Below are 23194 nucleotides of genomic sequence, written 5' to 3'. Positions count from 1 at the left end.
TCTCCAGCTGTTGTTGGGCACCAACTCCCATCATCCTTAACTAGCAGGACCAGTGGTCAGGGATGATGGGAATTATAGTCCCAAAACACCTGGAAACCCAAGTTTGGGAAACACTGGTGTATGTCATTCAGTTCAGGAGAATGTGGCTTTTCAATACAGCAGGTTACTATTCTGAATTAAGTTCTTTATAGCCCAGGTCTACAGGCATTACTGCTTGTTGTAACAATTTGCATAGTATCCATTGAAAGGGTGTGGGTTTTTCCCCCTTTGAGCTTTTTGAAATGCAACAGCTTAGGAAAAGGAAGTTAAGCTGCCAAAACAAACTACGTTCAAATAACTCTAGGCTGAGCAAAACCACAAAAGCTAAAAAACTGAATTGAAGCTTCATCTCTACGTCCCTAAATCACCCTGCTTAGTCTTTGTGTTTGAAGCTCCTAAGGCAAAGCATTCATTGACTGAGCTAAATCTATTTTGCTTAGATTTTGCTGTGCCTATGTTTGAATTGTGATTGTAATTGTTTATGCAAGTCTGATCAAACATTTACTTATTTGGTTATGTTCTAACCTGCTCAGAACATACTCGAGGAGCCAGCTCTGATGTCATGTGTCTTTACTTCCCTAGCCCCTGTGAAGTAATGTAAAGACCCACAAATGGCATCATATTTAATGGATTTTCCCCATTGTGGCACAATTTTGCCATGATGGCCCATGCAATTTGATGGTGGTTCCCTGCGTCGTTTTGACTTATGTATCCTAGCATGATCATTCCAACACCATATAACTGTAGCTTTAGGCTATAGGAGTCACCCATGGGTTCAATATTGGTGCCTGTGCCCTGCTTATGTAATACTTGATAATTGAATGAGCTTCTTGCCTTATAAATGGCCTCTGTTAAATCACACGTTTCAAGAGCATGGCCCAATCTCATGTACGCTTGCTTGGAAGTAGACGCATTGAGCTCAGTGGGGTCTTACTTCCAAGTACCTGTTCAGAAGATTACATAGCCATGCTGCTCTATAGATGGTGTTATTGCAGCAGCCTTCTTGGCAAATTCCTTTTTTACCCATGATGATGATGATCTCTCTTGGCATCCTGGCTCTCCTGTAATTGTATGGTGGCAGGGCACAGCAAGGTTTGGGGTGGGTGGGAAACAGTGCTGTATGGAAGAAAGAAAACTCCCAAGAAGTTTGCGGAATTGAGTGAACCTCTGGCTTAGCATACCTGCTGCTTCAATAACACAGTTCATAAAAAGGAACAAGTATGTGGAATATAAATGGTCCTAACAAGCACCAACAGGAATCAAAGCCACTTGTATAAACACATGGCTTGATTCCATACAAAACTTCCAGTGCAAGTATTATTAACATCCTTTGAGGCTTCATAAGTGAGACTGTTTCTTATTTTAAGTTCACTCCTTGGCAGTTTTTAATGATGATTTCTGCTTCTTTTCTTTACTAAAGGGGAAAGGGGGGGCAGAACATGAGCATAGTGCCAGTCAACGTAGCTATTTTCTTGTGCTTTAAGGTTAATACTTTATTTTCTGAATACGTGGGCAGACTGCAAAGGCACCACTCCTTTCACCATGGCACAGAATATTTTTAGCGGTGTGAAATAGACTTGCTTCCACACCATGTCTCTTTTATCTTTCTTTGGAATGAATGAGTTCAGCATTACTTTGAATGAATCTGTAAATTTAAATTAATCCAAGCGCAGGTTTTATTTCTGATCATACTTTTAGCCCGATCCTGTTGTTGCTGTAGGCAACGCTGATCTAGCTTGAACATGGCACAAGGACAAGATGCACTATATAATATAAATAATAATACTCTTCAGTATTGGGGATGCTCTGCCTACTGTAACTGCTCCAACTTCATTTAATTCTGCTTGTCTGAGTCAATACAATTGCCCAAATAAATTAATATTTCCAGTTTCACTTTTTAAAATAACTTTAATTAATAGATTTGAATCTCTGGAGTTAAAATAATATGAGAGCTGACATGGAACACATGCTAATTTGTGGTTTACATGTAATGGTCAAACTATGGCTTTCCCATTGGGACTGTGTTTCAGGCTTGCTGAAACAAGAAAACATTCAGTGGGTTCCATGGAGTGTCTAGTACAGAGGTTTTCAACCTTTTTGGATCCACAGCTCCCTTGACCAACTGCATTCTTTCTTCTGCACCCCTGTGGGGCTCAGAAGCCCAGTTACGCCACCTCTTGCCTGCAGAGCTGGCAGCCCCTTAGCCCTCCCTTGTGGAGGGTTCCCTCAGCCTCCTCTCTTTTCCTCTCTCCTTGGGAGTCTTCTGGACAGCTGCAGCTACCGCCCCTGATCTCTGAGCTATCTGACCTGCCCCACAGAGAGGTGCCTCCTCACACTGCCCCACAGGTGCCTAGAAAACACCCTCTGGCCAGCCCCAGAGGAACAATTCACCTGGGGAGCTTGTAGCCAGGGCTTCTGCAACAAACAGCTGTGCAAGCCTTTGGGAGTCAGAGATGCGAGAGGGCCTCAGAGGAGGGAAGGAAAGAGGAACAGAGGCCAGTGTTTCCTGCAGCACCCCTGGCCATCATTCAAGGTGCCCCAGGGTGCCACGGCACACTGGTTGAAAACCACTGGTCTAGTGAATGATCACCTTTGTCTTCTAGGTCTTACCACTTTTGCTTTTACTTATATGCTTCAATTCTCTCCCTCAATTCCTGATTCCATAGTTTACCAAAACTTATCCATGTAAACTGTGGTTTGCACAAACAGTAGTTTGCTTCAATAAACCATAGTTAATATTAACCATACTTAGGGGTTTTGACATTACAATAGAATTAGTTGACAAAAATCAAGCAAAAACTGCCAATCTCCTTATGGCCACGCTGGAGTTGGTTGTGGTGGGAGGGATGTGTGAGCCTTGAAGACTTCTTCTTATTCCCACTATTATTGAGCATGTTTTCTGAACCAGCTGTGCCCCCAAATACCTCAGTAATAAGATCATTAAGTTTGCAGATGATACAACGGTGGTTGGTTTAATCACGGCTGGAGAGGGGGTGGCGGCCTATAGGAAGGAAGTTGAGCAGTTGGGGGAGTGGTGCAGGAAAAACAACTTACTCTTTAACTCAAAGAAAACAAAAGAGATTATTGTGGACTTTAGGAAATGTAAATTGAAAATTCAGCCACTTATTATTGAGGGGAAGTGTGTGGAACAGGTCTCAGTGTTTTGATTTCTGGGAATGGAGTTGAGAGATGACCTAACCTGGGGAGAAAACAGCAAAAACCTGATGAAGAGAGCACAGCAGAGGTTATATTTTCTGAGAATCCTCTGGAAAAATAATCTCTCAAAGGACCTGTTGATGGCATTTTACCATTGTACTGTTGAGAGTATATTAACTTATGGTCTCTGTGTGGGGTTTGGGAGCTGCATGGTCAGGGAAAAATGCTGTCCAGGGTTGTAAAGACTGCAGAGAGAATAATTGGGTGCACTCTTCCCATCTTGGATCAAATCTATGCTTCCAGGTGCCATAAGAAAGCTGCAGAGATAGTGCAGGATAGTGCGCACCCCGAAAATGATCTCTTTCAGCTTCTGCCTTCTGGAAGAAGGTACAGGGTTATAAAGACTAGGACTAGCCGCTTGAGAAACAGTTTCTATCCAAATGCAATTTTGGTTTTAAACGCAGTGTAAGGTAGTCTCTATGGGAGTATATTGTATTTAATTACGGGGTATCAGAGTTTTTAGGGGCTAAACAGGCTGGGATAGCAGGTTTGTTGGTTTTTGAATGTCTGATGTAGATTTTTTCAATTTCATTGTTCTGTATGGGACAATGACAATAAAGATTATTGTATCATACAAAGTACATTACAATGTTAGAGATGGGAATATCACTTTCGCAGAAGCTAGTGTTTAAACCATGATCTTCTGAGCATTTGGAAGTTGAATTGGAGAAAGTAAAAACTTGAATGATATGTGTGTTTTATTCCCCCCCCGCCCCATATCTCAAGTGACCAAAAATATTCAATATTGTGTTTTCTAATAGTTGTTTTTTTAAAAAAACCCACCTAATTTCTATCACTTATGAGTGGTGGTGCTAGGAAAATAATTTTATTATGAAATCCTTCTCGGGGGCAACTCTCCTTATCTAATTCTTGCAGATTTACCTTTATGTTTACCTTGTAGAAGGATTTCCGTCCCAGAAAGCGTACCACCACAAATTGTTTCTCACCTGTTGTGAGAGTTTTTCCCATTTCTCGAATTTTTCATGCTGACTCCCCCTCCCACCTTTCCCCCATTCCTGGATTAATAGTAGTAACACTGCTCTGTATCTCGGAACTGAACTCTCTCTGTGTTTGTATCCTAGATTTCGCCGTCAGCTCTCAGAACCTTGCAATTCATTCCCTCCTTTGCCTACCATGCCAAGGGAAGGACGCCCGATGTACCAACGGCAGATGTCTGAGCCAAACATCCCTTTCCCACCTCAAGGGTTTAAGCAGGAGTACCATGATCCAGTGTATGAACACAATGCCATGGTTGGCAATTCAGTCAATCAAAACTTCCCCCCTCCTCTGATGATTAAACAAGAACCTAGAGATTTTGCGTATGATTCAGGTAGGTAGAAGGTTATTTTCTTTCCTCTTTTGTTTGGTAGGCTTTTCTTTATTCAACGATCTGCCTCCTCGGTAAGTCTCGTAGGAGAGGATAACATTCCTGATAAATAAGAATACTGTACTCCTTTGAGTTTCCATGTTGAGATTGTTGGGGTAGAAAAGGCTTTATTGTACTAGACACCAGACTAGCAGCCCTATCTCATCAGAACAGATAAAGCTGCGTTCAAATTGCCTTGCCATACTTTCTCTCTCTCTTGAATACTTTCCTGTTAAATTGCAATGGAAAGAAATCATTTCAGCTGTTGAGGAAGAGAACTGGTTGTTGAACGTGATGCTGTAGCTCGTAATACAGTTATACATCTGTCTATGTAGTGATGGCTGAGTTTCTCATATTTTAGTGATGGCTGAGTTTCTCAATATTTCTCAATATTTTAGGAACAGAATTTAAACCTTTACATTCACATAGCCATATTAGAGACTTGATTCTTCATCTTGAGTGCATTGGGATTTCAACAGGCCAATCGAAACAGGAATTGGGTGTCTATGGCCCTCCATCTCCAACCAGCATGGTCAGTAGTCACCGGTGATGAAAAGGTGCCGTCCTCCAGCAACATCTGGAGAACCACATGCTCCCCACCCCCTCCTCTGGCCATATCTATATCATTGAATCTCTCCATAAACACCACTTCTATTGATCTTAAGAATTCTCTAGAGATTTTCATACTGAATATTCAATTTAGATGAATTGCGTTTGGATTGTATCCTGGCTTTCAGTTGATACTGTTCTTTTCTTTTTTAAGTAATTAGTAATTATGAGTACAATACATTATGAGTACAATACATCACGAATGTGCTCGCTTTTTTGGTGCAAGGAGTAGGCAGCCTATTTCAGGTTAAAGTTCCCATGGTGTGTTATTGCCTTGTATGGTTATAAGATAATTTTCCATGTCTGGGAAGCCAGGTCAACAGCATCAGAGCCTGCTGTTCAGAGAACCCTTGTCCTTTGCTTAGCAAAAGGCCGATGCTATCGGCCACCTATTAAGTTGCTCAGGAGGGGCTAGTTAAGGTTCCAATCAATAAAGCTTGAGCACTTTCCTCTTAGAATTGATTCCACCACCACCCCCACACACCTTACAGTAGGATTAAATGTGGAAAGATTTGTCCACGATTTAAGAGTTGCTCAAAACCTTGGAACTGCTTCCTTTTAGCATAGCATAACAGATGTCGCTCCTGACACTGAAATAAAAGGGCCTACAGTCCTAGTCACCATGTTATGATCTTTACAAGTGCACTTGTTCAGCCTACTAAATTTCAAGGGCAACAAGGCTCTATTGTCAATGTGCTTTTTATGTTTAGGCAAGTACTTTGTGCAATTTCCCCCACCCTTTGTTTCCACGGGAGCTCCTACTCATTCTTTCTCATTTATCCATCAAATGATTTCTCCCCTTAACCCCCTTGCCTTTCACAAAGATTATCATCTGGTGCAATAGTCTGCAAACTTCAGTTTTCCATTGCTGGTAGGGAAAACTCCGTGCCCCCCATACAGTTTTGGACAAATAGGGAGGCCACCTCAATACTGTCAGTATTTTGCAAGAGGGGTTCTGGTAATGTTAGATTTGCCAAAGTAAAGTAAAGTAAAGCAAAGCAAAGCAAAGCAAAGCACTCTGTTACTGTGGTACAACAAATCCACCATCCCGCCTGAACTCTTTGCAGTTAGGAAAGTAACAGAGAAACATGTGGGATGAACGATGCATAGCTACCACACAAGCATATGAGCATATGATTTCATGATGAATGATCGTTGTCATATAACTTCCCCACAAGCAAACTGGAACGAATGACCAGTTATAACCTCTGTGCTATTTGACGGTGAGTGCTCAATATACAGGTTGGTTGGAGGAGCCTGAAATATCCCTGATAGTCAGAAATAGCCTAGCTGAACAGGGGTTTAATGTCTTAAGTGGTTCTTTCCCTTGCCATCTCCTTTATATTCGAAAATTAAAGTCCTTGATTATCACTTTATGAAGATGGGAATATGTATGTTTATCTCACCCTTCCTTCAAGAAAGTCAGGGTGGTGTACAAGGTTCTCTGTCCCCTGTTTTCTCCTTACATCAGCCCTATGACGTAGGTTAGGCTGAGAGAGTACGATGGGCCCATGGTTACCCAGTGAACTTCATAGCTGAGTGGGGATTTGGAAGTGGGTCTTCCCAGTGCTAGTCCGACACTCTAAGTCAGGCATGGCCAAACTTGGCCCTCCAGCTGTTTGGGGACTACAATTCCCATCATCTCTGACCGCTGGTCCTGTGAACTAGGGATGATGGGAGTTGTAGCCCCAAAACAGCTGGAGGGCCAAGTTTGGCCATGCCTGCTCTAAGTGGTCCACCACACACACTCTATGTGCTTGTGTCTATTAGATGCCTTCCACACAACATTCTTCCCAAAGTCGTCATCATTGCAATTTGACAAAAATGCATTGGGCAATCCCTCCATCCACTTGCGCACTTACAGTTCACAACCGGGCCCAATAAAACCTCCTCTCCTTGTACCACATTGTACTAGCCATTAATCTAGTCCTCCATCACTCTCATTTGTTTATTTAAAGTACTGTTTTCCCATTCTTCAGCCAGAAAAAAAGCTCTTGGAGTGGCTTAGAAATGTCAGTGATAAAGACTATCCCTATTCTCAGGCTTATAATATAAACACGATATGAAAATATAAGGGAGGAGAAAAACGGAACACGCAGGTTACTATTTCTCACCCACCTATGGTGTGACTTAGAATTTGCATAGAGTGTTGAATTTGAGTATATTCTTCGGTTGCCTGAAACATTGACTGTGCTGTCCTCCCATTCTAGGTAATGGATAGTTTGGACACACAATGGGGAATGTGATGGCTGGCTCTGGTGGAGCATTATTCTGGCTCCTTGATGCACTTTTATTTTTAGTACTCAGTATGGGGCGCACTCCCCCCCCCCTTATTCCAATATGTTTGTTTCTGATTCCCCTTCCTTTCTGCCCATCGCTATAAACTTCAGAAGTTGGTCTCTTTGCTCTTGCAGGAGAAGAATTAGTTCTAAAAATGAACCAACAGTGCAACTAGTGGCCATTAAAAATTGATTTGTGGCCTCAGAGTACTTCTTATTGACTCCAAAAACCCCACATTTAAGTTGACACATCTGTACACAACATAAATTGCAGTCAACAACTAGGGTCTGATGATATTTTGTCGTGTTGCCATCTGTTCTCCAGAAACCATCATTTTCCCTTTCCTTGCTCTAAGGGTACATTAAATAACCCTTTTGGAGACATAATGCATTTGCCATTGAATCATTGATTTTATTATGCTTATGGATGTTTGGGTATAAGTCGCTCTGACAAAGAGCTTGCATAATATTACTTTGCTGTCCAGATAAAAATTCAAAAATCTGTTTTGCAAGATTATTATACTAAGATGTTCCTTCTGGGATATTTTGAAAGAGCCTCATAACTGCTGATTGCTTTGAGCACTGTATTCTTACCCGTTTTGGAAATCTGGTGAATGAAAACCATTATTATGGAATGATTATAACTCTATTAAAACATGACATTAATTATGACATCGGAAATGGCAGATCAATTAGTTGTAATTGTAATTGCAGGTATGCAATTTCTATTGCAGAATGTTGAGATAATGGAACATGGAAAAAAAGAGAAATGTCAACAGAATAGAAGCTGTTTTATTTTTCCACCCATCCTAGGAGCCATGCTGAGGGGAAAATCGAGTAACATAAAATAAGGCAGTGCCTTTGATTTCACTAATTTCTATTAGAGAAAGAATACGCAAGCTTTTCAGTTACACAGAATTCTGCACAGTAAAGTATTCTAGGTAATTCAATAGCTTGTATACTCGAATAGCCAAATGAAGTTGGTCGATTTAAAATGGGAATTTGCTTCTATTGTGATGTGTTGTTTTTAACAACCATGAGTACAGAACATATCCCCAGTCAGCTATCACCCTACCCCAATTTTCCATTTTGGGGAACTGTTTCAAGTGTGCCTGGATACCTGCCATGTTTTTTTTTTAAAAAAAGCTCTTTTAGCCTGAATATAGCACCAGGACTGCTCTTGTGGCTTAGATTATCTGTGCTTAGACAACATTAGGATAAATTGTACCCTATTGTTATGATTAGGCTTGATAATACTGGAAGTGCAGATTTCCCTGGGACTTACCTCAAGCTGATCTGTTCATTTTTCTGAGGGGAGGCATCCCAAAGTTTGGTGTTGAGCAACGGCTTATCCAACCCCTCACTTATCTGTAGGGCTCTGCAGGGTTTATACTTGCTTCCCATCATCTTCAGAATATGGGTGCAATCCTATAAACTGCATAGCGTACCATCTGGTGTGGTAATACCACACAGCTGTACGTACAGCTCATTTTCATTCAGCCCACTTCCTGCCAAATTATCATTTTTCTTATTGACAAAATGGACTATTAAGTATCTTCTGCTTTAAAGTGGTTTTGCATATTACAAACCAGCAGTGATAGCAAAAGTTGCAAGACACTTGCGTATGTCCCCCCCCCCCCCCAGTCCTGGTTAAATATGTCAAGTGGATGGTGCTGCAAACAATATCTGGTTTTCAACATCGCGATATATCACCAGCTAAACATCACGACATATTGATATATCACGATGTCTGAAATAAGGATGGAACTATGTAGAGACATTGGCTGCCTTCACGGGTTTTCCCACATTGTGATTTTTGCATAGCGCGTGCGCACGCACACACACACACACACACACAAAATGATTTACAATATATTGCCAGGTCAAAAACTGGAACCGATATCACAATATGGACTTCAAACTGGTTTGGGGCGATATATCGCCCAGCTCTACTGTACACACATGCATGTACCAGTCCTAAAAGATCCACATTGGCTCCCAGTACATTTCCGAGCACAATTCAAAGTGTTGCTGCTGACCTTTAAAGCCCTAAATGGCCTCAGCCTAGTATACCTGATGGAGCGTCTTCACCCCCATTGTTCTTCCCGGACACTGAGGTCCAGCTTCGATGGCCTTCTGGCAGTTCCCTCACTGCAAACCAGGCAGAAGGCCTTCTCGATGGTGGCGCCCGCCCTGTGGAATGCCCTCCCATCAGATGTCAAGGAAATAAACAACTATCTAATTTTTAGAAGACATCTGAAGGCAGCCCTGCTTAGGGAGGTTTTTTAATGTATGATGTTTTATTCTGTTTTTAATCTGTTGGGAGCCACCCAGAGTGGCTGGGGAAACCCAGCTGGATGGACAGGGTGTGTCTGTGTGCTTGTGTTTATTTTATACCCCACATTATGCTCTGTATGCACTTGGTGCATTTCCTCCATTGACATCATATCTGTAGCATCAGATGTAATCAAATATCCCAGTGTTGTGTTGGGAGGTTGAATGTGGGTTAGCTTGTTGAGGCTAGACCATAGTGAAATAAATAAGTCTTTCACTTTTACTTTATTTGAGAGTGTGGGGAGGACTGAGAGAGTAGTAGAGGGTGTCCCATATTTAATGGGTTCAGCTTGTAATAGTGAATAATTTTCACAGCCTTGAACATTTCTGAATCCATTACTTCACCTGGTTCTTAATTAGAAGTTGTGACACAAAGTATACCTCCCCTGCAGTCACATTTAAAATTTATTAACTTTGTTGCCTCATAACATTGATTCTTTCGAAATACTTTACTGTCCTTTGACAATATTCAACAGGTCAGCTGACCAAGCCTAAGCTTATGCAGCCTGTTGCTAAACTGTTGAGTGTCACAAAGAAAAGGCAGGCTAAAATGGCAGTGCCTTGTCGAAACTTGCTCTATGTCTGGAACAGAAATTTCTCTGTCAAAATATTCCCTCTTCACACTTTGGGAATGCTGTTTATTTTCTTCTGCTTGAAATATTCAGAGAAAACAAGGCACAAGCATGACAGCAGTCTGTCACTTGTAAACTTAGTGCTCAGTAGAGAATTGGCATGGGAGTTGAAGAAAGGATAACCAGAACAGCAAAACTCTTTCAAAGATAAATGATTCAAACTCCATGGTGTCACCATACAACGCAAGATTACCATAACATACAAATTTTTTTTTTAAAAAAATGGTCATTGCAAAGGTGTGTAAAAATCTGGTGTTTATGCTGTTTACTACATATAGGAGTCAGAACGAAAATATTTTTTAAAATGGGGCAAGAAGAGTGCCACTGGCAGCGAGGGCAGGGCAGGCAGAGTGACATAATCAAAGCAATACACTATCTTGCCTCAAGAATATTAATTGCCACAAATTGGAGAGGAGAGAAAATCCCAGCAAAGCTGGAGTGGCAAACTAAGTTGTTAGAGTTCTCTGAGTTGGCAAAAATGACAAACTGAGAAGTAATACCGACCAAGCATTTATTAGGAAAGATAAAAATATCTTATTGAATACTGCAATAATATGACGTCAGTGGCAGGATTTGAATGACTTCTGTGGTAGGATGAACAACCATGAGGCACAGTAACATTGATGAAAATTAACAAAAAGAAAATGAAAGTTAACAGTGTGCTAGATAGATTAAGTGATAAATACACAATGAGGCAATGGGAAGTTGTTAGAAACTGAAGAAGAATGTACAGTGATATGATGTAACAAATTGTATCATTTCCTTTTCCTTTTTTTGATTAGCCCTTATGTTTGTTACTTCTTTTTAATCTCAATGAAGCATTTAAAAACAAACAAACACACAAATCAATACACTATCTCTGTGCAAGGACCATAGCTCAGGGATAATCCCATGCTTTTGCTGCAGAACATCAAAGGCAACTTAAGGGGGGAAAGAACATTTAGTAGGCAACATGAAAGATATCTGTTGTAGAGCAGGGATTGGGTGTGTGCGTGTTTTCCATCCTGAGGGCCACATTCTTTTGTGGATAGCCTCCAGGGTGTGGGGCACGGGCCAGTGATGGGGAAGGCCATTGTCAAAAGTAAGTATGCAAGCAAGAGGAGTATATGGAGCAGGTTCATTGAGGGTTGTTGCTTGCTGAGGGGGTCAGGCAAGTTCTGAGGGCCAGGTGGACCTGAACCACTGCAATTAAGAAGGTTGACAAATAAACTCTGTTGGAAGGTTGGGAGGCTGGGTGGCTTGTCCATCTCATCCAGTATTATCTACTCTGACCAGTAGAGGTTATCCAGAGTCTGAAGAATAGGTCCATCACACGCTAACCTCTGCTACTTGGTACTATACAAAAAACCCCGAAACCTGGAGGTGTCTGGGATTAAATTTCTCTGTGCAAAGCATATCCTCTACTAATGAGCTACAGCCCCTGCCTGGGATACACAAAGTCTGTACTGGCATTGTGCATAACTTCACCAGAGTGAAACTCAACGCTGCTTAAACAGCAGAAGGGCTGTTGGGTAGAGTACTGTGGGGAGCACTTTCTCTCCACCCTTTATGACCACGTTTGATGCCCCGGGAATTCTGTGTCTGGTTTAATCCACTGCTTCCATACAGCAAAAGGTTGAATGTGGCCTACCCCACCCCCATTCAAATCTGAATTTGCCTCACTTAAACAGACTGGTAAAAAGACTTAAAAACAAAGCTTTGAAAAACTTTTATGGTAATTTGGCTGGTTGTGCCCTGGTTTGTTACATACGCTTCAGGTTACAGACTCCACTAACCCAGAAATAGTACCTCGGGTTAAGAACTTTGCTTCAGGATGAGAACAGAAATCATGCTCCGGCGGCACGGCAGCAGCAGGAGGCCCCATTAGCTAAAGTGGTGCTTCAGGTTTAGAACAGTTTCAGGTTAAGAACAGACCTCCAGAACGAATTAAGTACTTTACCCGAGGTACCACTGTAGAGACTTCTGAGTAAAATACATATGTTAGCACTGTTAATGATGAGATATACCTTAATATAACACAATTATTTTCCATTTGCTTAGTAGGTTAACATTAGGGACAAGTGCTGTACAAATTCATGTAAACTATCCTCTGCTCTACTACTGCTTATATATATTTTTTCATTAGTATTTCTTGTCTGGAGTTTTCTAAGGTTTTGTTTTGTTTTTAAGTTCACACTAGTTTTGAAGTTCCAATCAATACAAAAGAAGTAGTTTTCAATGAATTCCTAAATGCCTTATAATGTGGAAACAACTCTTCTGTTAGTTTATACAATTTATTGTTCTGTTTTATCCAATGCAAAGAGTTGTAGGGACAGATATTCAGTGCATGTTGCTTCACAACATTCAAGATTGTTGTGTATGGTTGTTTCTGCCAGACAAAAAATGGTAACCGCTTGCCATGCGTATATAGTAATGGCAGCAATTGTCCTTGATACATCCTTGGAAGCAAGTTTATATTGATGGCCCTGATAGTTTTTGTTTTTGAGCCCCTTCAAATAGCAGAGCTATATTGCAGTAGGCTGCTACACTTGTTAATTGTTCCACAGCCTCTACACTTGTTAATTGTTCCACAGCCTCTATAAAGCTGAATGTGTTGAATCAAGCTGTTCAGAAAGTTTATTTTTCTGATCAACAATTGTTCCTTTAAAAAACCCCGACAGTAAACCCTTGTGGTGGTTGCAACACAGACTTGTTAATTTTGCCCTTATGAGTCGCCAGGACAGCCTGATCTGGCAGGGAAACATCTCTTGAACCACAATCCTGTGCTGTACAAACAGATAAAGGCACTGAACTCTGGCTTGCCTTGCACTGAAAAGACTTAATCTCCTCTCATTGCTAATTCTTTTGCTGCAATAACACAACCACACAAGGACTGCTCAATTAGGTCCTCGAATGGGGATGAGTTGTGTTCCATTTTAAGAATTTATATGTTAGGCTGTTGCCTCATAATATGAATGAATGAAAGAAATGATAGATAGATTAGCTGACTGTTACTACTTTCTTATTTCTCATTGGTAAAGAAAGAAGAAGAATGGAGGGAGGGAGAGAGAGAGAGAGGCCCACAGGTGTTTGTAATGGAGACAGGGACAGACATCCTGTTGGCTTTCAGCCCACACAGCTGTTGTGTTGTTAACATATTTGCAACCCCGCCGTTCATCTGCACAGATACTAGGAGAGAATGCAAGACACAAAAACTTACTTACTTACTTTATTTATTTATTTATTTATTTATTTATTTATTTATAGCAAGCTTTATGTACTGCTTAATCAGAAAAAAATCAAAGCAGTTTAAATAGTGTAAACTGTTAACTAAAGATAGAAAAAAGCAAACTTTAAAAACAAAAGACACAATAGAATTATCAAAATATAAATAAAAACAGTTTACAAAACCAAATGTACATAGTAAAACTGTGTGGGTAGGCTGTCTTAAGCAAAGTTTTTAGCAGGCATCAAAAACATTACAACAGCATCTGCCTAATATTAGTAGTACATAAATAAATTATATGTGCACAGTTCCTAATATCACATTCATACCCAATGATAAAACCATAAAATACCTCCCAGCCAATGGGGAAGCTAAAACCACAGAGCAGGATTAATCCAATTCCAATCAGCTAAACTACTAAAAGTGCCTGTGAAAACAGATGGATCTTAACTTGGTGCCAGAATGATGTGATGTCACCATCAACACTAAGGGGAGGGTATTCTGCATAACACACTTTGCTTGACAGTGGAATGTGGAGAAGCTTTTCATCTGAATTTCATTGAAATGGACAGTATGGGGAGAGATGATCCATCAGGTATTAGGGTCCCAAGTCATTTAGGGCTTTATAGTTAAATGCTGGCACTTTTGCAAATCAGCACAAAATGGAGTTGGAAGAGGGGCTCATACCCAGGAACTTGTGGCTCGCATAGGAACTGCTTGCACCCATCTAGAAAGGCTTGCCACATGCTTTGAAGGCCAGTATCATGTAGTCTCAGTACATCACTAACGAAATCATGTGACTATGGAATCCAGCAATTTCAATTATTTGTCGACTGGGTGATCTTGCCTGTTGGCCATTGGCACTCCTCTCACACCAAGCATTTTGATAGAGGTTCACTCTGACCGCTGTCAGAAGAAAATGGCATAAACAGACAGTTTTCATCATGTCACAACAAACATGGAAATGGTGTATATTATGGGGAGAACATTGTGCAGCTTGAAACTGTTTGTTCACATTCAAAAGTGCCTGCCTTAGCTGGTATTCTTCCTTCACTTCCCCCATGTCCGTTTTCCATGTGTACACAATGTTTAAAAAGTTAATTGCCAAGATTATTTTCTTATTTAGAGGTATAACCCTATAAAATCCATAGCTCTCTTGCAGTGAGTGCTGCATCAGTTTGAACAGGCAATATCTATAAAGTTTTGTCTCGCTCCTCCCTCCTTTTTCAAAGAAACGGATAAAATATCCTCTGAATCTACGGTTACAGTAAGTGGCACTGGCTAATGATTTGATTTGAGAATTGAGAATACAGTCTGGATTTACTCTCTATGCATTAACGCAGGTCAAATGGACACGGGCTGCATTTTAAATCAGTAATGGAAGGCTGAAGCTTTTCTTAAACCAATCACATCGGCCTTTCCAAGACTGACTGATCCCTAGAGGCCAAGCCTAGTAAGCAAAGCTTTTATATGAATGGACTCTGTGCAGCCTGGAGTTTCATTCATAAAATGGATGCTGAAGAGGGGAAAGGGGGAGGGAGGCGGCGGGAGGAGTGCACACATTGGAATGTCCATTTATAGAGAGCTGAAGGGTGTAGTGTTCCATCAGCTGCTTCCCTTGCCCGTTGACTTAAAGTAATGATTAATGCTTGCTGGCCTCCTCTGCTTGTAACTTGACACCATTTATGGCCTTGGTGCGTTCCTAATGTATGGTGAATGAGAAGGCTACATAATCCAATCAGAAACATAAACAGGAACTGGTTGGTCTGAATTCCATTCAAATATGTCACTTCAGCCAGGCAGTGTTTGTAGAACTTAAATTTTATAGACTGAGAATGGGATGGAGGAGGAGCCATGCAGATGTGTGTTTTTTGCAGCCAAGGCTCACAAAAGAGAGAGGGGTCTTTTTCTCTGTGTGTTTTCTCTGTGTTTTTTTTCTTCTTGTAAATAGCAACTTAACGTACACATAGTTTGAGAGTGACCCCGTACGACTGAAATAAATATAGAGCGTAAAAATGGAGAGCCACCAGCTGGGACAGGATTGTACATTTTTTAAAAAAATATGACGCCCTTTTAATGTTTTGGTTCTGCTGTCAATAACAAGTAGCCTTTTGTTGAAGGAGGCTGCTGTTGCCTAATGTGTTTTCTGAAAACCGGATGTCGTGATGATGCCAGAGTAAATCAGCAGTTCGCTATAGAAAGCAATCTGGTGTATTTCAGGGAGGAAAACTGTGGATTTTATTTTGCATGTGTTTTGGTTTCTTTTGGAATTGCTTTAGCCAAATTAGATTACAACTTGTAGGTTGTTTGCCAGATGAGAGGTAGGGATTACGTTCCCTCTCTGTGAAGCCTGGCTTTTGAATTTATTGGCATCTTGTTGTAATGCGATGTTTCTGTTACTCCGAATTAATTTTAATTTTTAACTTGATTTTTCAGAGACATCTTTTTTGCATCCACCTTTAGGATAACCCTGATGTCCTTACCCCAAGTATTGGGAATGTTGCTGACAGTACTTGTCTGCATAAATAGAATACTTTAAACTAAATATTATCTTTATCCAGCAATTCTTGGTAGAGTATGTTGGTACCCTTATCTGCATGGACTCTGCTCAGCTAAGCGAGGTAGGAAGTCCTCAATTCAAATTCACTAGGTATTAGTAAACAGTTCTCTTTCTCATTCACACACATCCAGTGCTGGATTACGAAATAGGCAGAGTAGGCACCGACCTATGAGCCCCACACCTTTTAGAGGATCAAAATAATATTCACAATTTTTTAGGGATATGTGCCCGAAAAAAGCACTGGTATCAGGAGATATTTTGCGATGGACCTCCCGAGATTTCAACTGCCTAGGGGCCTCCACAGGGTTTAATCCAGCACTGCACACATCCCAGTATGCAATATGGGAATAATAATACTGGCTTAATTAACAAAGATCACTGAGTGAAGGTTACTATATGGAGTGCTTTGAACCTTAAAAGAACTACAGTGGGTTAAGTACTTAATTCGTTCCGGAGGTCCGTTCTTAACCTGAAACTGTTCTTAACCTGAAGCACCACTTTAGCTAACGGGGCCTCCCGCTGCTGCTGGGCCGCTGGCGCATGATTTCTGTTCTCATCCTGAAGCAAAGTTCTTAACCTATTTCTGGGTTAGTGGAGTCTGTAACCTGAAGCGTATGTAACCTTAAGCGTATGTAACCCGAGGTACCACTGTATGTGGATGTATTGATACTTCATAGTGGATCCGAGCGCTCTCTCCCTCTCTCTCTCGCTCTCTCTCTCTCTCTCACACACACACAATCAAATCAATCAATCAATCTCTCTACTATATATTTTGGAAAGTGGTTTATTTGTCTGGCTGTTCAATTGAGAGATCGCCACCCTGCAAGAAGGGTTCAACTTGCCTGCTCTCTGCAATGCAGTTGGGAGAAGAGGCAAATAAAGCTTGCTGACTCCTTCCCCGCCCCCTCTCTTGACGATATACAGTTTTAAAATCCTAATTGCGAACGGGTCTAAAACTAACAAGTGACACTGTCCGTTTAAAAACTCCAGTGTTTGTGGGTTTCTTAGATTTCATGGACAATGCTTTAATTTAGCAGCCTATAAAAGAAAGGTGTCCATTGTCTTCATTTGAATCCCAAATGAAAATTAAGATTGTCTTGTTTTACTTTCCGCTTCCTTTCAAGAGTCATAGCTCAGTTATGTCATCCATTGTCGTTGATTCTTAAATCCTGGAAATGTTTCGCGTGAGAACATAGGGAAATGCCTTATATCTTTGGCAGGGTGGATTTGATTTAAATCAGATTGATTTAAATCACAATTTAAATCACTAGTCAGTAAGACTTGATTTATATCATTTTTTTTTTTAACAGAAAGACTCATTCTTGCTTGTATCATCTTAATATTGACAACCAGAGGAAGGTTTCATTTTTGGAATAATAAATTTTCAGAGTTGTTTTTGCAGTTATCTTAAAAATTACTGATTTGGTTATACTATTAGAAATACATAGACAGATAATTATGAAATTATTGTGAGATTTAATATGTTAACAGTTTATTTTCAGGCAACTTTTCTGCTGTACTTTATTGGAGGGAGAAAAATAATCATTTCCTTAATAACAATTTAAACAATTTATTTAACTAAAACAATAACATTATAGCATATGTATCCATGTTTGTTAACTGATGTGGTTAAACATTTTTTAAAAAACAAAACAAAACACCATAGACTGAGTTTTAGCACACATGAAAAACTTAAAACAAATCCTTATTTCCTGATTAATAGCTTTTGGACTATAATGTAACTTAAATAGAAAACTATCTTTAGAAAGATTTTCCCCCCAAAAGCATTTTATTTCAAAAATCTGATTTAGTTTTTTTAAAAAATTGTTATCTCCCCCCCCCCCCCGTTTTTTTTATCGTTTTTTTTATCCACCCTGATCTTTGGACCATGGAGCTCATTATTACTTGCATTCCCAGGCACTGTCTCTCCAGGATTTTGAGCAGACATCTTTTTCAGACTTTCTTGGTGGGGGGTTCTACCCAGGGCCGTCTTAAGCATATGCGGCGCTGGGATGCAAAGATCCACTGGCCGAGAGAACCACCAAAGTTGTTGACCTTTTTTAAGGAAATAGTTGTTTACACAGGGGCATACAAAGGTGGTTGCGGGGTTCACGAGGGGGGGATGTTGGGCGGCATAGTCGCAGCACTGTACACCCGCTGCTCCCCCCCCCCCCGCTGCATGGCGGCTAACTGTTTTGGCTGCACACAGTACCCAGAGTGCCATGTAATGTTGTGGGTTCTGCGTGGCGCATCCTGTTGCATGCGCCAAGCTGAGGGTTCCTTTACTGGCTTTTCCACTGTTAGAGCACACTCCCAGCGCCACTCACCATGGGGTGCCAGCACAGAACGATGGGGGATTCAAGCAGGAGCAGAGGAAAGATCTCTGGAGGGGATCTGCACGCTCCTATTTGTCGGGTTTTGTCATCGTCCAGAGATGTTTCCTCCATGCACCCCTAGCGTCAACGGTTAAGATGGCCCTAGTTCTACCTGGTCTTCAACCTACATGCAAAACAGGTGGTCCTGGAGAAGAAGGAATATTTTCCCCATCTGAAAGCTAGGGTTTCCCCCCTAGTGCACTAGTGTCATCCTTCTGAAACTAAACTATATCTCATTGCTATTTATCACATCTGTGTCCCTATTAGACGAAAATGTGTTGTGTAGCAGAAACCATCAATTATGTTGCGATTATAATAGAACAAGCTGGCGGGATTTGCAAGGGGAGCCATCAGTGCAAAAGGCAACGGTATCTGTGGAACAATTGCCAAACTAGCTTTCCAGTTAATAGATTTAACAACTTGGAGTCAATAAGCTGTATCCCTAATAAATACATCCTATGGATTTTCCTCCTGTTTTCAATATTCAAAGGCTATTGCTGATGCCAAGATATGGTCGCTGGTTTTAAATTGCATTGTACTGTACCAGTCAGGTAATGTAAAATTGAAGGTCTTTATCATAATTATGCAGGCTGAAAATAGAATAAGTCTGTGTTTTTAGGCAAATTTCTTGAGACAGGGAGAAAAATTGGCGCAAAATTTCCACATCCATCTTGCCTTATGCTTGGGATTAACAGTAAATACATATTGCTGCCATCACACCATCCTTGTTTACCTCCCTAAAATAGTTATCTGGCCCCTGTAGGGAAAAAGGGTTGTGGGTTGTGATCTTAAACGGACCCCCCTGCTCCGATTCAGATGTGATTCTTGAATTATGAACATAAGATGAGCCCAGTTCCAGCTCCTCTTCTCATGGTTGCCAACCAGATTCCTGTGGAAAGCCTACAAGCAGGACCAGGGTACAATAGGGCTCTCCCTACCCTTCAAGTTGTGATTCCTAGCAGCTGGCGTTCAAAAGCATTCTGCCTCCCATCTGTGGCTAGAAGCCATTGGTGCAATTATTCTCCATGCATTTGTCTAATGCTGTGCACATTCGAAGCACATATTTCCCCCTCAAAGGATTCTGGGTACTGTAGTTTGCCCCCAACAGAATGAAAATTCCCAGCAACTGAATTAAAATTCCCAGTGTGGGTGACCCTGTGGTCTAAACCACTGAGCCTCTTGGGCTTGCTGATCAGAAGGTTGGTGGTTCGAATCCCCGTAACGGGGTGAGCGCCCATTGCTCTGGCCCAGCTCCTGCCAATCTAGCACTTTGAAAGCACACCAGTGCAAGTAGATAAATAGGTACCACTGTGGCAGGAAGGTACGTAAATGGCATTTCCGTGCAATCTGGTTTCTGTTACTGTGTTCCTTTGTGCCAGAAGAGGTTTAGTCATGCTGGCCACATGACCTGGAAAGCTGTCTGTGGACAAACACTGGCTCCCTCGGCCTGAAAGTGAGATGAGCACCACAACCCCATAGTCGCCTTTGGATTAACCATCCATGGCCCCTTTACCTTTACAAACCACAGTGGCCAGAGTTCTTTGAGAAGGGGGAACAGTGCTTTAAATGGTATATTGTGTTCACTACTTTATCCTCTTTTAAAGCATCTGAGTTCTAATCCTCTACAGTGGTACCTCGGGTTAAGAACTTAATTCGTTCTTAACCTGAAACTGTTCTTAACCTGACGTACCACTTTAGCTAATGGGGCCTCCCGCTGCCGCCACACAATTTTTGTTCTCATCCTGAGGCAAAGTTCTTAACCCGAGGTACTATTTCTGGGTTAGCGGAGTCTGTAACCTGAAGCATCTGTAACCTGAAGCGTCTGTATATTCTCTCTCTCTCTCTCTCTCTCTCTCTCTCTCTCTCTCTCTCTCTGACAATGCGAGTTGGTTCCATCGCCCTGTTTACTTGTTACATCTTGCTGCTGCTTCAGTTTACTTCCTCCAACTTTGTGAGGAATACAGTTGTGAGTGATTTGTCGCGTCTCCATTTATATTATGCTCTCCCTTTACGCAAGATCGCTTCTTACACTCCTGCAAGTTTATGGTCTGGAAGGGCTGCTATGGTTCAGCTCTGCTTAACACGAGCTGTATATTTGACGCCGCCGTGTCGATTTATGCATCTAACTTAACAATTTGTGGCTCAAGTAAAGCAACGGAGCACAATTGCTAAACTGAAAACATCGTAGGGAATGGATGTTGTCTAGAGTTCTGCTGCCTGATAAGTCTCCTGCTCTCTTCCCCTGTTCATTTCAGCTTATGACTGCAAAAATAGCTGAGGCACCCAGTGTGCAAAAATGCTCCCAATACCCAAACGAGGAGGAGAGGGCCAGAGTATCTTTCATTTAGGGGGGAATCCCACACAGTACCCTTCAGTGTATGCCGCTGAAAAGGTGGAATATAAATGATATGAATAAATAATTAAGCCCTGGCCAGGGATGGGAGGATTTAATTGTGCTGGCCAAACCACAGTCAACTGGCCCAGTTTCGCTCTGACAGAACACATTTTGCCATGCTGGTCTCAGAGCTCAAAATTACAAAAGAACGCAGGAAACTGCCTTGCACAGATTCAGAATATTTGTCCATTCTCTGTGGTTTCAGACTGAACATTCGAAGGCCTACCAGGAGGTGCCACGGATTGAACCTGGGGCCTGCCACAAACAAGGCAGATGAAACAGTTGTTTCAGAGGCAAAAGTGGCCATAAAATATGGCTTACATACAAGCTATAGGGAGATATCAGGGGTAGGCAGGGAAACGGGTTTAGAGACAGTGTGAGCTTAGGCACAGTGTCTCTGAGCTCACATCTTTCCGCCCAGTGCTTCAGGGCCAAAGTTGAACAATTGGTTTCAAAACAGTCACTGGTGCAAGGGATTTCCCCTGTGAATGATATCGGACGGACACATTTGTATTTCCTTCTAATGGACCAGCTGATTCTCTTAAGTTGGCTGACTTCTTTCCTCTTTATTTTCTAGGCAATAAACTTCCTTTAACACAACACTTTCCTCTTTAGACGTCTCAGGTTACCAGATGACTAATACTTCACCTTCTCTTGTCTCGGGCAAGGGGTGTTAAAACTGCCAGGGCCATGAAGGAACAGAGGTTTTGATTGACCACATCCCCTCGTCGATGCCAATGTTCTCTGTTACCCACGTGGCAATGGGATAGGAGTGGCAACTTCTGGCATAGAAACCGGTCTCAGGATTTAGGCTTATTGAATAAAATGTGTCCTTTGGGAAGTCTTAGGTTAAAAAATTATAATGGAAAAGTACTGTTCTGTTCATAGACCACGCATATGGCTCAAAATGGCAACTTGTTTTGCAGTCTGAATACTACTGCTGCAGATTCCTCCCCACCCCACCATTTGTTGCTCTGATTCCTGCTCACTGCTTAAACTCATATGTAGGGCTATAAGGCGCTGACATTTACCATGTACTGTCTACCTAGGTCAGCATTACCAACACTGACCGGCCATAGCTCTGCAAGGTTTTGAACAGGAGCATTTCCTTGCACTAGCCGGAGATGATGGGGACTGAATCCAGGACCTCTGCGCACAAAGAAAGTGGATTGGCAGCCAGTGTGGTGTAGTGGTTAAGAGCGATAGACTCGTAATCTGGTGAACTGGGTTCGCGTCTCCACTCCTCCACATGCAGCTGTTGGGTGACCTTGGCCTAGTCACACTTCTCTGAAGTCTCTCAGCCCCACTCACCTCACAGAGTGTTTGTTGTGGGGGAGGAAGGGAAAGGAGAATGTTGGCCGCTTTGAGACTTCTTCGGGTAGTGATAAAGCGGGATATCAAATCCAAACTCTTCTTCTTCAAACTCTTCTTCCATAGTGGATTTTAATCTGACATAGGGTAGTAGGTCTTGTGCACGACAAATTATAGCAAAATATAGAAGGTGAACTGCTGAATTATGCTCGGGGGGGGGGCATGTGTAATTAAAAAAAAATATCTAAAAAGTTAATGGCTCTGTTCTGCCCAACAGATTGATTCCATCGTGAAGCCAGTTCCTAAACTTTGCTGCATGGCATCTTTCCTTTCCTCCTTTTTCTCTTTTAAAGGACATCTTGGAAACAAGAAGTAAACATACAGTTTCTGTTCTTCATTTGCTGCTCTCTAATGTAACCCCAGTTAGGTAGTTAAACCTATTCCTGGGTCTTAGTCAAGCATTTAGCACAATTTAAAACTGCAATGTTAAATTTCATTGGTTGGCCTTTTTATTAGATAAAGTAGAAATGAAAGCAGAAGGCAATTTAATTGGCAGTAATTTTTCTGGGCAAGTCATTACTTTGATGAACTTCAGAGCAATGTTTATGGCTCCTAATTAACCATGTTAGTCATTTGATTGAATAATCACTTTGGAAATGTTTCTACAATTTGATTAGAGTTTGACCCATTCTGATAGTCATAAATTAACCAATAGCACTTTAGAATAATAAGACTTTAGGTACTTTGCAAGGAACAAAGTCTTCTCAGACATATCCCTCCCCGCCCCCGCCCTGTGGATTGTTTAATCATATGCTTATGCTGTAGTTAACGTTGTTAAATACAAGTTGCCTCTTCACAAGTGTTAGTTTTATC

At 41.4% G+C, this 23194-nt stretch overlaps 1 protein-coding gene across 6 annotated transcripts in view; it reads left to right on the top strand.

Annotated features, from left to right (window-relative positions):
• The window catches only part of ETV1 (ETS variant transcription factor 1), a 90556-nt gene that overhangs the window by 50045 nt on the left and 17317 nt on the right, over positions 1-23194 (top strand). For all 6 annotated transcript variants that reach the window (XM_083705358.1, XM_083705357.1, XM_083705359.1 and 3 more), the window contains one exon: positions 4338-4585. In XM_083705358.1, coding sequence (XP_083561484.1) covers positions 4338-4585 — 248 coding nt within the window. The remainder of the gene's footprint in view (positions 1-4337; positions 4586-23194) is intronic.

The sequence above is a fragment of the Podarcis gaigeae genome, assembly GCF_964106915.1.
Source record: "Podarcis gaigeae genome assembly, chromosome: 12".
Taxonomy (NCBI): Eukaryota; Metazoa; Chordata; class Lepidosauria; order Squamata; family Lacertidae; genus Podarcis; species Podarcis gaigeae.
Note: the sequence above shows the minus strand (reverse complement) of the source record. Positions and strands in the feature narration are given on the sequence as shown.